This window comes from Anoplopoma fimbria, chromosome 18, assembly GCF_027596085.1.
Source record: "Anoplopoma fimbria isolate UVic2021 breed Golden Eagle Sablefish chromosome 18, Afim_UVic_2022, whole genome shotgun sequence".
Lineage (NCBI taxonomy): Eukaryota > Metazoa > Chordata > Actinopteri > Perciformes > Anoplopomatidae > Anoplopoma > Anoplopoma fimbria.
Window position 1 is genome coordinate 2,233,367 of NC_072466.1, and position 16,958 is coordinate 2,250,324.

General features: G+C 36.1%; 1 protein-coding gene across 3 annotated transcripts in view; it reads right to left on the reverse strand.

Annotated features, from left to right (window-relative positions):
- Positions 1-15,487, reverse strand: part of LOC129107172 (serine/threonine-protein kinase D3-like) — a 40,214-nt gene extending 24,727 nt beyond the window's left edge. For 2 of the 3 annotated variants that reach the window (XM_054618575.1, XM_054618574.1), the window contains exons 1-2: positions 15,267-15,487; positions 11,541-12,180 (exon numbers count right to left, since the gene is read on the reverse strand). In XM_054618575.1, the coding sequence (XP_054474550.1) occupies positions 11,541-11,834 (294 nt within the window). In that variant the 5' untranslated portion in view covers positions 11,835-12,180; positions 15,267-15,487. Of the gene's footprint in view, positions 1-9,373; positions 9,429-11,540; positions 12,181-15,266 lie in introns of those variants that run through there. The other variant, XM_054618576.1, reaches the window with a different exon arrangement.
- Between the last annotated feature and the right edge of the window lie 1,471 nt (positions 15,488-16,958).

The window sequence follows — 16,958 nt, forward strand, 5'->3', positions numbered from 1 at the left end:
GAGGTCCTGTCACTGACACCCGGCAGTCATTAGCCACGTGGCAACAAACCGCCGCTAAAACAAAGAGACCGTGACCGACGGAAACACCAGGAACAGTCTGATCCTAAAGGAAACAGAGGGAACATTTCTTATTTCTGTTCTCTCAGCAGATCAGGACGAGCTGTGATATCATCATCATCCTCCTTTAAACTAAAGTCCATGAATGAATTATGAGACAACCACACTAGTCAGGAGCAAGACGCCTGAAGAGATGTAAAACGACAACCAATGACGTGGAAATAAACAAAATGACTGCTGAACGTCTCTCTGTAGTTGGTTTGAGTCTCTACTTGGTCATTTGTGCGTCTCTTTGTGGTTGTTTATCGGCTCTTTTCAGTCATTTTGCATCTCTTTAGTCATTTTACGCCTCTTTCTGGTCGTTTTACATTTCTTTTTAGTCATTTGCATATCTTTCTGGTTGCTTTGCACCTCTATGTGGTCACTAATCATCTCTTTATGCTTGTTTTGCATCTCTTTGTGGCCTTTTTTTGTGTCTCTTGTGGTTGTTTAGAATATCTTTTTAAACATGTAATGTCTCTTTTTGGTCATTTTTGTTGCTCTGTGGTCTTTTTTGCGTCTCTTTGAAGTCAGTTCCCGTCTCTATATGGTTCTTTGATGTCTCTTTGTAATTGTTTGGCCTCCAGCATACTTTAACCATTAACCATCTCACCATAAATCTCATGAATAACAGTTAGAATTAATCTGTTTCTGCTTATTTCAGTATTAAAACATCTGTTTTGTTTAACAAAAAAGAAAAGGCACCGGGACAAACAGTTCTGTGTCCGTCCTCTTTCCTCTGCAGCGGATATAAAACCAGGACTGACCAGGAAACTGAAAAAGAAAATCTCAACCAGAAGTGAAAACTGTTTCAGCTGCCATGACGACGCATTTGTGCTCCGTCCAATCACGTCAGAGCGTGTCGTCAGCTGCCGCATTCTCTGAGGTGAGCAGAGAAACACAGCAAGAGTTCTGTTAATGGACAAGAGTGTGTGTTTAATACACACTGATCCGCTCTTTATGGTTAATCCTACATTAACCGGGCTTAACCTCAACACACACTCACACACACACACTGACACACAAACACACACACACAAACACACACACAATCCCTTTCACATTCTCTCACTCCTCTGATTCGTTTCGCCAAACTGAAGCCACATTTCTGAAGAACCCAACAGTTCTACTTCAGGTTGTCAGGGTCACAGAGGTCAAAACCTCCAGGCCCTGCCGTGACCTTTGACCCCGCTGCAGGAGCCGGAACAAGGGAGGGGTCACTAACTTTAGGCCATATTTTTATCGAGCCGGAGGGGGGGGGGAGATATCCATCACCTCTTAATCTGTGCAGCACTCATCAGCCATCGGAGACACTAAGTGTTCATGGAGACCAATAATCCTTCTTCTAAAAGGGAGCACAGCACCCTCAACATCCAGTCCACACACACACACACACACACACACACACACACACACACACACACACACACACACACACACACACACACACACACACACACACACACACACACACACACACACACACACACACACACACACACATAACCGCTTCTTTTCTGAATTCATGTTTTGCTTTTAAACGGCTCTCTTCATGTGCACATTTTCTTATATCACTTCCAGGAACTGTAGAATAAGAAAAAAAAAACGTTTTGTGACATCACAAGAAGTGGGGAGCCAATCGTGGTCCAGTATGCAAATGATAGAAGTGTGATGTCCAGGTCACACAAACTGAATAAGACACCAGTAGCTGAACCATATTAAATTAAATGTATTTTTATATTCAAAGACTCTGCAGGAGGAGATGTAATCTGTTAAGAATTGTAAATAACTAAAAGTTTAAATTTTTGATTGAAAATTTGATTGTTTCTATTAACTTTACTTCACAAAATGACTTAATTATTAACCAAAATAATTGCAGATTCTATTCGTCAACTAAGCGTATACATTTTTTCTCTTCAACCAACTATTCATTTCAATTTAGCAGACGCTGAAGGTCTGCGTCTTTTATTTAATATACAGCATTTATTCTGACTTTTCCCTTTGAAGTTAATGTCACACTTCTGCAAATAATCTATGGAAAACTTTGAATTTATTAGTTATTAATACATATTTTACTTGAGACAACAAAATAGTTTGTCAATATCTAAAATACAATCCCAGCAAAACCTGTAGCTTTAACATAAACATGATTTGATATCAATACTATTATTATACCTCCAGATGTTCCTCCATTACTTGTACTTATACCTGCACTGTATATTTTAGCTGCTGCACATGTTCATACTGTATATATCTTTGGTGTTTATTCTATTCATTATATATTCTCTACATTACCTTTTTACTGTTTTTTTTCTTCTGTTTAACTACACTCTGTTGTTTCAGTTCTTAAATTAAAGTTAAATCTAATCTATTATCATTAAAATGATCAAATTATGAACATTCATTTTAATAAAGCCTGACAAACAGGAGCTTATCTTTTCATATTTCCTCCTCACACATCTGACAGCAGATTATAAAACCATCAGAGCACCGACTGATAGAACAGCCGTCGTCTTCCGCTGCAGAACCCTAAAAGCCTTTCAGCTCCAATAAAACTCTTCAGCCCGTCGCTGTCTGCCTGCGACCGGCCTGGAGGGACGACGGCGAGAGGACCTGATGGGAAACATGAAGGTAAACAGCCGAAGCATCCGCCCAACTCCGTCACCTCGCTCAGGAAACAACAGGAAGCGACGCTGAGTGGGTCAAGGTTGTCAGAGTGAGGAGAACGAGTGGGAGTTTATTCATCCTCTTTGTGAAAAAAGAAACTAAAATCAGTGCAGAGTGCCACATATTAGGTTTAAACTTCACTCACTTCATATTCAGACAATTTAAAAAGACCTTTGACCTCTTTACTCTTTGCTTTATGTAACCAGTTAATCTTCTGTTAGATTCACTGTCAATATAAGAGACCCCTTCATTGAGTAATTAATATCTCCAATTACTTAACTTTTCCCTTCATTTATTAATTTCTGCCAAGAAAAGAGGGCCATAAAAATATTTCAACATTTCTTTCCAAAACAAATTAATCTGTTTCAAGAACAGACTATTCTCTCTCTCTCTCTCTCTCTCTCTCTCTCTCTCTCTCTCTCTCTCTCTCTCTATATATATATATATATAAAAGAAAATATTTTAAAAATATATTAAAAAAAATATATATATATATTAATAAAAAAAAATATATATATATAAAAGATATATATATAAATGTATATATATATATATAAAAAATATATATATACAAAAAAAAAAAAAAAAAAAATATATATATATATATATATAAAATAGAGGGTAAAATGTGAGGAAAAATTCTAAAAAATGATTAAACAGGAATCGTACCACAAACCACGTCAGTGCCTTGCTCTACCTGCTGACCAACAGAGGAAGAAGAGTTTATCTCCTCAGTGATACAGCAGCACTATCAGGATGAAACACACTGAATAAATCACTGCCACACACACACACACACACACACACATCTGTCACCGTGACCACAACAACATCCTCCCTCCTCAGATACCTCAGTGTGTGTGTGTGTGTGTGTGTGTGTGTGTGTGTGTGTGTGTGTGTGTGTGTGTGTGTGTGTGTGTGTTGTGTGTGTGTGTGTGTGTGTGTGTGTGTGTGTGTGTGTTAAAGTGACCTCAGTGTTTCCTCTGGATTCATTCAGCAGCAACACGAACACACGGACACAAAAAAGAATCTCAGTGACTCAGAAACCGAACGAGATAAAAGAGGCAGTGACTTTAGAAATGTGGCTCCGCTGGTTTGAACTGTGATGTTTCACTGATAAAAGTTTATCTGTCATCACGGAGACGGAACTCAGAACCACGTTAACAGAGCTCTGTTATAATAAAGAACTGCTCCGGTCAGTTAAGTGGTTTAACTGACCGGAGTAGTTCTTTATTATAACTTGGAGGAAAAAAAAGGAACCAAAACTAAAAAAAGAGGAAGAAAAAGTGTCGAAAAGTTTTATCGTGAGAAATAAAAAAAAGGATGTTAAGAAATCTGTTCATTTGTGATCATAATGTTTCTCTACCACAGATGAAGACGTCTGAATCTCTGAAGTCTAACAAACATGTTGAATATATATTTCTTCATTATGAAGCATTTTTGTTTACATCCATGCTTGGATCTTTGCATCGCACCGTCAAAATCCTTCTAGTGTTCAAAAACCCAATATAGTACCTTTCATTTTTATATTTTAGCCTTTCATTCATCTTGAAAATATTTTGTATTTAGCCTTAAAATATGATTGCTTTATTATGAAAAAAATAAAGATTTCAGCAGTTGAAATTTTTTAAGATTTAATATTAAAGAAAACGTTATTGTTGTTTTTTTAATAGATCATCTGAAGTGAAGAAAAAATGTCCTTTAAGTGGAAGACTGATAAAAAAGTGACTCTTGAATTATGATTAAATATTTTCTTAATTGTTCACCTCATCATAAGATCCTCTGGATAAAAAATATCAGACTTAATTAGTAAAAAAAAAGAAATAATAGTGATAAAAAAACCCGCAAAAGTAAAGAACTGAATTGAAGCCTGTTATTGTAGGAAGAGACGACCTCGCCCGTTCACTGTAACCTCAGAGGTCACATGGTCAACCACAGGAAGACGGCCCACTAAACCACCGGTCCACACACACACACACACACACACACACACACACACACACACACACACACACACACACACACACACACACACACACACACACACACACACACACACACACACACTCGTCCTGTTTCATATGTCGAGCATCATTTGATTTAGTAAATTCGAGCAAATGTAACACTTTATCTGTTTACAGTTTTAGTCAATTTCTTAATAAAATAGCTTTTTTGGTGATAAAGAAAACTGTGGTTGTGTTTCTACTTTCCACTGAAACAACTCTACTGTTTCTACTCGTTACAGTCATTAGAAATAAAAAAAAAAATCTGACATAATGCGCCTTTAAAACAAACCTGGTGTCCCTTTAAAACGAGTTCACCCAACCTGAATATGCGGATGCAAACGAGCGTCAGATATCCGGGTTCGATTCGAGCCTTCAGACAGATAAAGTAAACATTTAAACTCAGATCTATTTCCTGTTTCTCCTCTGATGACAATCAGTGAGATGGAAATCAAACCACCTCCTGTTCTTTATCAGATACTCAGGTACAGTAAGAGCAGGTGAAAGAGCTCCTTTATATTTCCACATTCAACTGTGACTCCTACACTGCTGCAGATTAAAACAATGAACTCAAGTTTCCAGGGAGGAACTTCCTGTTCCATAACATAATGTTTCCCAAAAAACAAATTATTATATTTACATAATGTATGTGTGATCTCGTTTCATTTCAGCTCAGCGTGACAGTCTTAACTGTGTTTTACAAAAGTGAGAATAGAAGAGTTATGCCATTTGCTTTGTGCTGCATTCAGGTGGTGTCGGAATAATCAGAAACATTTGTTCCTGACAGAACAGCTACACTAGTGAAGGGTATAGTTAGGATTTTACTGATACTAGTAATCATTTCTATACTGCTTATTGGTTCCTTTTGATTATTTTGTGTGAAAAAAAGACAATTAATTAAGAAAAGAATCAACATTGTTTTATTTTTCTTGTTTGTAAACAAATAGTCTTTCTTGAGCAGCAATACAAGAAGTTCCAAAATCTTTAAAATACATTTAGAGCTAAACAATTAGCTTTCATTGATTAACCTGTTATTAATGGACGCCTACGGACGGCATCGCAGCGGTTTTACTTATTTAGAACCGGTTCCGAGATATATAAATATGTCATATTTGATATTGTTTAATTACCTAGTTGATATTTTTTTTAGATGTTTTGTCTAATTGTGAAAACGAGATGCTACATCTCAAGGGGTTATTTCTAAGAAAGAATTTCCATTAAAAATGTGATTTTATAAACATGGTTTAGTTTCAGACAGCAGCTGCATGTGGCGTTCAGGATCAACCGGAAGCCTTTGTGCTTTTCTGAGAAATTGTTCATTTGTCATAATCAGAGGACTAATGGAAAAATTAAGCCGTCGCTTTAAAGAGTGAAAATAGAGCCAGTGAGAGTCAGTTAATGGTTGTTAATTCATCGTCTTACATAAAAGGAAATAAATGAGCGGATTAAACCTCCTCACTTAACAATAAACCACATAAAAGAAAAACACAACACCACCTGCATGTGTTATTTACTTCCGGGTCTTATTTTTCCTTAATGCATATCATTGTTAATAATATTATCCAGTTTTATACATCAAAGGTTTGAACTGTGGTTGAAGTAAGTTTTTATCATCATTTTCTTTTTGTTAAGTTTTCATCTGAAGAGTACTTGTTGTAGTTAACATGTTGTTGTTTATACATATATATATATATATATATATATATATATATATATATATATATATATAAAAACTGAGAGAAATGTGGGAGTTTGATCAATTGTAGTAATTGAGTAGGAAAAATTGGCGAGAGAACAGACAACAACGAAACCGAGGAAACGAGTGAGAGACGTGTGTTGACCAAATGTATTTTGACCCATAATCTACGAAAACTTTGATTTGAAAAAGTTAATTTTAAAGTAAATTTGATGTGTTTGTGTGAGAGAGAGATATAGAACAAGACCTGCACTGTTGTAACCAAGTTTAAAAAATAAAACTTGGTAAATATAGAAGAAGATCTGAAGTATTAAGAACAGACCTTTTATTATTAGAGTACAATAATACTCTTTTGTATTTTCAATAACAAAGAAACCAATCTACTTCCTGTGTACGTGAATAGTTTTCCTATTAGTGTGGAAATAGTCTGAGATTAAACATATCGGCCCAGGAAGTTTAATTAGTTAATTGATCAGAGTGGAAGAGAAATAATAGATTAAAAATAGATAAATTCTGATCCAGAGGAAACAACCAGCCTACATAATGTTTCTAATATTTTCCTCTCTATGCATCTATATTCATCTCGGCTCATAAACAAAATTAATAAACTGATTATTTACTTTTGATAAAAGCTCTTTCTCTCTCTCTGCCTCCATCATTCACTTCTCTAACTGGCCTTGGATACCGTGGAAACCAAGCGGAGTGGCTCTCACATCGCCGGGACGACGGAGAGAGATGATGCTGTTTTTATGGTTTAACTGGCGGATCATTAAATCGCTTTGTCTTTAATATGCTTCATGTTGTTTATCGTTGTGTTACCAGCTTTAATGAACCTATCTTCCTGTAATTTTAAGGATTATTTTTCTATTTCAGAAAATACTTTTCATTATTTATTTATTTATTTTTGTTATTTATTTTAAGCGACTGATTGTTGTTGTTTTCTGGTGCCAAATAATGAGCTTGAAATAAAGAAAGATTACAAAACATTAATACAGCATACATTAGTTACTGTAATTTACTAATCTTTCTCACTCAATAATAAAATGTATTAGGTGTCCTAAACTTTTTGTAGGTTCGTACAATAATTTGGCAAATTAACTGAATATGAACACAAAAACGTTTTAAGAAAGAATGTTTTTATTTAATCTGTCAGCTGTTAGATGCTTTACTTGCTGTCAATACAGACTATCACTAATCACTGAGCACCCTATATATATTATATTATATACATTTTGTGCTGTAAGATTTTCATTTGATTAAATACTAATACAATCAATTTGAAAGTCGACATTAAGCAGATTTAGGAACTCCTCATCCTGTGTATAAATTATAAAGTTTTAACTCCCTTTTTTTGCTCTGTGTTTGGTCTCCACCAGCTCCTGAGGGAAACATCTGTCTCTTTAGCTGCTAAATACTCCACTATGTTCATTTTCTGTCAATACAGGGATGTGTGAGTGTTTTTGTGTGTGTGTGTGTGTGCATGGTCATTGTGGTGACCTACTGGGGAGGGGAATTTCCCTACATCCTCACCACCACCCCCCTTCCTACTACACACTCTCACACACACACACACACACACTGAAACACACACACACACACACACACGGCTGTAGAGAGGTGATATAACAGCTGTAAATCAGACTTGAAGCTTCCATCCACCCACAGACGAACCTCACAGCTCCGTGATGTGGACACAAAAGCAGGAACAAGTAACCTCCAGTGATGATGTCACTTTTTGTAGGCAAATCAAACTGGAAACCAGTTCCACCGTGACCTCCTACGGGAGGTTTCCTGCTGGGATTCCTGATCTTTTATACCAGATACTCAAATATTCTGTGCAATAATCACCATGTCCAAAAATAATCTGTCACTTTACAAAAGTCAGAATATGTCGATTTTAGTTTTTTTTTTTTTTTTTTACAGTTTACTTTCCTCTTATACTTGTTTTTTTGTTTTGTTCTTTACTGACTTTTCTCTCTATTCGCTTAATACTGAAACATTTCTTCATGTTAGAGTAGCATTGTAAATTAGGGTTAAATGATATTTGAAAGAACTGACATTGCAGTATTTTCTTTATGCAGAATGTTGCACGTTTTAAAGTTAAATGCATTAATCTGTTGAATTGAGAGCAGAATTAAGAGGCTAAATATGAAGAACTATGTGCTCTTGTAAACAATTTAATCATAAACAAACTCTTTGTTTATATATTAATGGACTTAAGTTAATTTAAGTGGGTATTTAAAATTATTTTTGACATTTTATAGATCAAACAAATCAGTGATAAATCAATAAAATATTTGCCAGATTATTATAACTATAATGAAAATAATTGTTTACAAGTGGAACAGCTAATCAAAATGCTGATATCACATATCATTATATAAACAATCATTCTATTCACTTTTGATATTCTTTCTTGAGGCAATATGAGGCAATATAAAAGGCAAAAAAGATCGTAGCATGATGTGTTTCAGTGTATGAAACGTGAAAGATTTGTCGCCATATAAATACATTGAATTGAGGATTGCAGTTCCTCTAATGACCACTAGATGCTGGACCAAAATACCCAAAAAAATGGGAAAACAACGAAATTCTCAGTCAGTCAATATCACTTCTCAGTATTTACGGTCACATGTACGTCTTTGTTTGAATTTCTAAAATGACTGTTCCAGGAAAAAAGATGTACAGAGTAACGTAGACGTGATGGTCATGATTGACAGGTCTATTAACACGTCTGGTTTATCAATCTTTAAGAATGATTGTAATCAACAATAAGGAGCTGTTGCTGCTCCTTTTCAAACTATAGAACTTCTTCATCGAGCAGCTCTGAGAAACACAACACACAGTTGTGAAACAGGAAGTGGAGAGCTTTGACACTGCAACACCAAAAACAACCACAAAGTGAGATTACCTTTGAAAAACGTTTGCTCAGCCGGTGACAAGAGACGACAAAGCTGCATGCAAAATATCTAAAAAGATATAAACTACTGACTGGATGACCGGTCACGTCAATAAATCAACCACCCAACCACCAGAAAAAAAAACTAACAACCGTCATGCTCTGCGAAACAAGTGAACCTATATGGTTTACTGCAAAGAGTGTGTGTGTGTGTGTGTGTGTGTGTGTGTGTGTGTGTGTGTGTGTGTGTGTGTGTGTGTGTGTGTGTGTGTGTGTGTGTGTGTGTGTGTGTGTGTGCAAACGCACTTAGAGCAGCAAACACAGGTGGGGCGTTCAGTGTGAGCGGTAAAAAAACAGTATATGTTTAAAGATAAAGTGGAGCTGAGAGTCGAGAGCAGATGCCTGAACTCATGAAGCGTTACGATCTGCTCGAGGAGGAAATGTTTCACCACGTTCACCAAAAAAATCTAAAAAAGACTAAAGCTACCGTTCAACAGTGATGTTCTCTACAGAAGAGCATTGTTTTTACAAAAAAAAGAAGGATTTCTCATAATTAAAACTTTCAGATTTCATAATTCTTGAACCTTTTCTCATATTTACAGGATGCTTAAATCGTACTGGCTTTGCAATAAATGGTTGCAAATGCAAAACAGTTAACTTTCGTATGAAAACATGTTTAATTTAAAATAAAAAATATATAATATGGGTTGTGTTCTGGTAGTTAAGGCCTATTCAGACTCACTTTTAAAGTGGCAAAACCCAAATTTCTCAAATGGAATCACCACAATCATTCCATTCCATTCCATTTTCCGTAACTTGCTTATCCAGTTAAGGGTCTCAGGGTGCTGGAGCCTATCTCAGCTGTCAATGGGCGAAGGCAGGGTTCACCCTGGAAAGGTCTCCAGCCTGTCACAGGGCTGACATATAGAGACAAACAACCACTCACACTCACATCCACACCTACGGGCAATTTAGAGTCTTCAATTAACCTTAGCTGCATGTCTTTGGACTGTGGGAGGAAGCCGGAGAACCCGGAGAGAACCCACGCTGACACGGGGAGAACATGCAAACTCCACACAGAAGGTTGTCCAGCCTGGGAAATGAACCCGGGCCCCTCTTGCTGTGAGGCGACAGTGCTAACCACTACACCACCGTGCAGCCCTCACCACAATCAGTTGATTCGTAAATCTGCAGAAACTTTTTTTTAAGGATTTACTTTCGTTTTGATCTTTGATGGAACTCCAAAATGTAGGAACCTTCTGCGGTTTCGCACCATAAACTTTTATTTAACCTCCACTGATGGATCGCCAAAATAAAAGAGTCAGCCTGCAGACAGTTACAAGACAAGAATCGAAGGTACGACTACATCTTGTCAGTAAACGGTGTGAAGTCATTGTCACGTCAGGGCCCCGTATTAAAGACTTTTTCCACCCTTTTAGTTATTCTTTATATAACTAAATGATGTTCAATCGCAACAACATAATACCAAATAGGAAGTAAACGTCATTAAACGTCGGTAAGCGTCGGTAAACAAAGGTTAAGGTCATTAAACGTCGGAAAATGTTGGAAACGTCGGTAATCGTCATTAAGCATTGGAAAACAAAGGTAAAGGTTAAGGTCATTCAATGTCGGAAAACAAAGGTAAAAAGGTCGGTAAACGTCAGCGGTTGGCTCGCCAGCTCCAGTACATCACATGACATTAGTCATTCAGCAGTCTTTTTCCAAAGCGACTTACAGTCAGTAGTATATTACATATCATTCACCCATTCACACACTGATGACAGGCTACCATCAAGGTGCCACCATCAGACTCTAACTAACGTTCATCATCCAGTCCACACCGATGGCAAGCCTTCAGGAGCAACTTGGGGTTAAGTGTCTTGCCCAAGGACACATCGACTGCCGAAGCCGGGTATCGAACCACCGATCCTCTGATTGGAGAACTACCTTGCTCTCCACTACGCCACAGCTCCAGTAGTTCAACAACAAAGCCTGCATGCATGAATTTTGATATTCGATCTTCGGGTCTTGAGCTAAAGGAGAGATCCGTATTTCGGGGCAACAAGAAATTAAACGAGATCTTTATCTCGTTTGGAGAATTTCTCCCAATTTGGGCAAAAAATTTCTAAAATCTGGGGGAATTTTTGTGGCTAAGATCAGACATTTGTAGAAAACGTACCTTCTGATCCACGATGGAGCAGACGAGCTCCCTGACGGCGCACAGCGAGTGCTCTCCGGGGTCGAGGGTCACCGTCTCCCTGGTGAGTCCGATCTGAACCAGGAAGGAGACTCCGTGGATGGACCCCCGTGAGTTGGTTGGGCTCGGGGCCGTCTGGCTGCCATTGGACAGCCGGCTGCAGAGGGTGGCCGGCGGGCTCGGGGACGGTGATGGCGTGGGCGGGGCGGCGTGCTGGGGGAGGAGGGGGAAGGACCGCGGGGAGGCCAGCGGCGGCGGGCTGTTATCGGCCGACATTGGCTCTGCTATCTGTGACGTCGTCCGGACGGAAGAAAGGCAACGCAAGTGATCGACATCCAAACAAAACACGTTTCGGTTTGTTCGTCAGCAGAGCGTTTTCTGACCCCGCTCACATTTCTCACCACTTAAATCCTGCGAGAAAGGTTTCCTCTCACTGACGAGCATCTCTGAGGGAGAAACACTTTGAAGCAAAAAGATTAGGATCCTGGGAAGTTCAACTTTTAAAAGAGTTTTATGAAAGTTAAATCCTCAGGGCTCCTGCTGGGTGACACTGTGGATTGTGATGAGAGCAGCCATGAAACTCTGCAGATCAGTTTCTCTTTACTGGTTTCACTGGAAGCATCTGTTGGGAATCAAAAGACAAAACGTTACAGAATTATCTCCAGAAGTTTACCTCTCCTTGTCTTTAATAAAATATATATAGTTTTTTAGAAAATGTAAATATTCAAAATGTTTGCTGACACTTTCCTTTCACAAAAAATAGTTTGTTGACACTGTAATAACACTGTATAACACAAACATTAAGTCTCTAAACAAAATGTCATTTTCAAATGTAAAGAATAAAAAAAGAAATGCCATGAAAAGCAGAAATGTCCTTAAAAAACCTGTTGACATACCTGAAATATTGTAAGATTATTCTTTTTTTGTGAGTGAAAATCAAAATAAAGAAAAAGTACTGCAAAAGTTAAGTGTCATAAGTACAAAATAGAAAACAAAAGCTATGATCAATCTATAGAAAAAATATATTTTTTTACAATGTTATGAGCGTTCAAAGTAATTCAAAATGTGTGTGAATGTAACGCTTTGAGTCAGATGTGTTGTTTTTACAATAAACCTCCGCTGCAGAAACTAAAACTCTGCAAGAAGTGAAACTGCTGCTGACAACAAAATAAAAGCTCAAGTCGACCAAAATTACCAATAAAATAGATAAATAATATTCAGATTACAAAGTTTACCTTGATCTACCTAGATCATTTAGTTGTATTTTTGTATGTTAAACACTCTCATATAACAGCAGTCCATCCTAATTTTAACCTTTTGACCTTTAACACTAGTGTAAACTTTATACTGTATATTGTTGTTACTGTAAGAACACTTTTGTGAAACACCTGAAAGCAAACAAAAAACTCGTAATAATAAATAATAATAAATATAAATATTCTCATATTTTTCATAGACTTTAATACACATTTAAAACACATTTTGATTAAATAGATTAAAATCTATTTGACTCATTAAAATGAACTTAAATGTGACTTTTTAACCTTTAACACTAATGTAAACTTTATACTGTATATTGTTGTTACTGTAAGAACACTTTTGAAACACCTGAAAGCAAACAAAAAACTCATAATAATAAATAATAATAAATAATAATAAATATAAATATTCTCATATTTTTCATAGACTTTAATACACATTTAAAACACATTTTGATTAAATAGATTAAAATCTATTTGACTCATTATAATGAACTTAAATGTGACTTTTTAACCTTTTGACCTTTAACACTAGTGTAAACTTTAAACTCTTTAAACAAATGCAATATAAACCAAAAACACAATAATAACAATAACATTAATGAGATTTTCCTTTAACCTTTTGACCTTTGACACTAGTGTAAACTTTATACTGTATATTGTTGTTACTGTTAGAACACTTTTGTGAAACACCTGAAAGCAAACAAAAAACTCATAATAATAAATAATAATAAATAATAATAAATATAAATATTCTCATATTTTTCATAGACTAAAATACACATTTAAAACACATTTTAATAAAAAAATGATTTTGATTCAATAGATTAAAATCTATTTGACTCATTATAATGAACTTAAATGTGACTTTTTAACCTTTTGATCTTTAACACTAATGTAAACTTTAAACTCTTACAACAGAACAAATGCAATATACACAAAAAACACAATAATAACAATAACATTAATGAGATTTTCCTTTAACCTTTAACACTAACCTTTTGACCTTTAACACTAGTGTAAACTTTATACTGTATATTGTTGTTACTGTAAGAACACTTTTGTGAAACACCTGAAAGCAAACAAAAAACTCATAATAATAAATATAAATATTCTCATATTTTTCATAGACTTTAATACACATTTAAAACACATTTTGATTCAATAGATTAAAATCTATTTGACTCATTAAAATGAACTTAAATGTGACTTTTTAACCTTTAACACTAGTGTAAACTTTATACTGTATATTGTTGTTACTGTAAGAACACTTTTGTGAAACACCTGAAAGCAAACAAAAAACTCATAATAATAAATATAAATATTCTCATATTTTTCATAGACTTTAATACACATTTAAAACACATTTTGATTCAATAGATTAAAATCTATTTGACTCATTAAAATGAACTTAAATGTGACTTTTGACCTTTAACACTAGTGTAAACTTTATACTGTATATTGTTGTTACTGTAAGAACACTTTTGTGAAACACCTGAAAGCAAACAAAAAAAGTCATAATAATAAATAATAATAAATATAAATATTCTCATATTTTTCATAGACTTAAATACACATTTAAAACACATTTTAGATTTTGATTCAATAGATTAAAATCTATTTGACTCATAATGAACTTAAATGTGACTTTTTAACCTTTAACACAAATGTAAACTTTAAACTCTTTAAACAAATGCAATATAAACAAAAACACAATAATAACAATAACATTAATGAGATTTTCCTTTAACCTTTTGACCTTTAACACTAGTGTAAACTTTATACTGTATATTGTTGTTACTGTAAGAACACTTTTGTGAAACACCTGAAAGCAAACAAAAAACTCATAATAATAAATAATAATAAATATAAATATTCTCATATTTTTCATAGACTTTAATACACATTTAAAACACATTTTGATTAAATAGATTAAAATCTATTTGACTCATTAAAATGAACTTAAATGTGACTTTTTAACCTTTAACACTAGTGTAAACTTTATACTGTATATTGTTGTTACTGTAAGAACACTTTTGTGAAACACCTGAAAGCAAACAAAAAACTCATAATAATAAATAATAATAAATAATAATAAATATAAATATTCTCATATTTTTCATAGACTTTAATACACATTTAAAAACATTTTAATAAAACACATTTTAGATTTTGATTAAAATCTATTTGACTCATTAAAATGAACTTTTACAACTTAAATATGACTTTTTAACCTTTTGACCTTTAACACTAATGTAAACTTTAAACTCTTTAAACTCTTTAAACAGAACAAATGCAATATAAACAACAAACACAATAACAACAATAACATTAATGAGATGTCCTCCCCCACATCTGCACATGTTAAATAAAGTAATAATGTCAAAGCAACAGGTCTGTTTTTAAAGACATAGGCGAACATTTAAAGACTTCTTAAAGGGATCTTTACCTCGGCGAACAGGGCGGTTTTGTTCGCTTCCATCGGCGAACAGTGCGAAACGAACACTCCCGAACTCCTGCCGCTCACCGGCGGGTTCTACCGGACACAGACTCCGGTTGGAGTCTTCTGGACTCTTCTAGACTTTATATTTACTTCTTGTCTCCGTTTTCTGCAGAAAACTTGCCCCAAAACAGAGAAAACACCGGGAGGAGCCGAACCGAGCGGCGGCAGCGTCGTGCGGGTCTGAGCGTCAGCGCGACGGAGCGAACAGAACTCAAGCGGCAGGAAAAGAGGAGGAGGAGCCGCGGCGGGGAGGAGGGCTCACTCTGACGGGGTTTCCAGGAACCGGACGAGCTCGCTAAAATGGATGAAAAATCTATTTGACTCATTAAAATTAACTTAAATGTGACTTTTTAACCTTTTAACCTTTAACACTAGTGTAAACTTTAAAACACATTTTGATTAAATAGATTAAAATCTATTTGACTCATTAAAATTAACTTAAATGTGACTTTTTAACCTTAAACACTAGTGTAAACTTTATACTGTATATTGTTGTTACTGTAAGAACACTTTTGTGAAACACCTGAAAGCAAACAAAAAACTCATAATAATAAATAATAATAAATATAAAAATACACATTTAAAACACATTTTAATAAAAAATGATTTTGATTCAATAGATTAAAATCTATTTGACTCATTAAAATGAACTTAAATGTGAATTTTTAACCTCATTTTAACCTTTAACACTAGTGTAAACTTTAAACTCTTTAAACAGAACAAATGCAATATAAACAAAAAACACAATAATAACAATCCTTTAACCTTTAGACCTTAAACACTACTATACAACAAAATAAAGATAGAACAGGAATAAAAATGTACAGTATATCCACAGGGGCGCCTGGTCAGCATGTTGACAGACTGTGGTCTCCGCTGTTGTTGTACAGTCTGATGGCAGTGGGCACAAATGAGCGTCTGAAGCTCCGTCCTGCTCTTTGGTAGAATCAGCCGATGGCTGAAAGAGCTGCCCAGCTGCCACAGTTCCTCATGGAGAGGGTGAGAGGGATTGTCCAGGATGGCTCCGAGTTTGGCCTTCATCCTCCTCTCACCCACTGACTCCAGACTGTCCAGCTCCAGACCCACCACAGAGCTGGCTCTCCTCACCAGCTTGTTGAGTTTGTTGGCATCTCCAGTCCTGATGCCACCACCCCAGCACACCACAGCGAAGAAGAGGGCGCTGGCTACCACAGACTGGTAGAAGAAGAGGGCACTGGCTACCACAGACTGGTAGAAGAAGAGGGCACTGGCTACCACAGACTGGTAGAAGAAGAGGGCACTGGTTACCACAGACTGGTAGAAGAAGAGAAGAAGAGGGCGCTGGCTACCACAGACTGGTAGAAGAAGAGGGCGCTGGCTACCACAGACTGGTAGAAGAAGAAGAGGGCGCTGGTTACCACAGACTGGTAGAAGAAGAGGGCGCTGGCTACCACAGACTGGTAGAAGAAGAGGGCACTGGCTACCACAGACTGGTAGAAGAAGAGGGCGCTGGCTACCACAGACTGGTAGAAGAAGAGGGCACTGGCTACCACAGACTGGTAGAAGAAGAGGGCACTGGCTACCACAGACTGGTAGAAGAAGAGGGCACTGGTTACCACAGACTGGTAGAAGAAGAGGGCACTGGTTACCACAGACTGG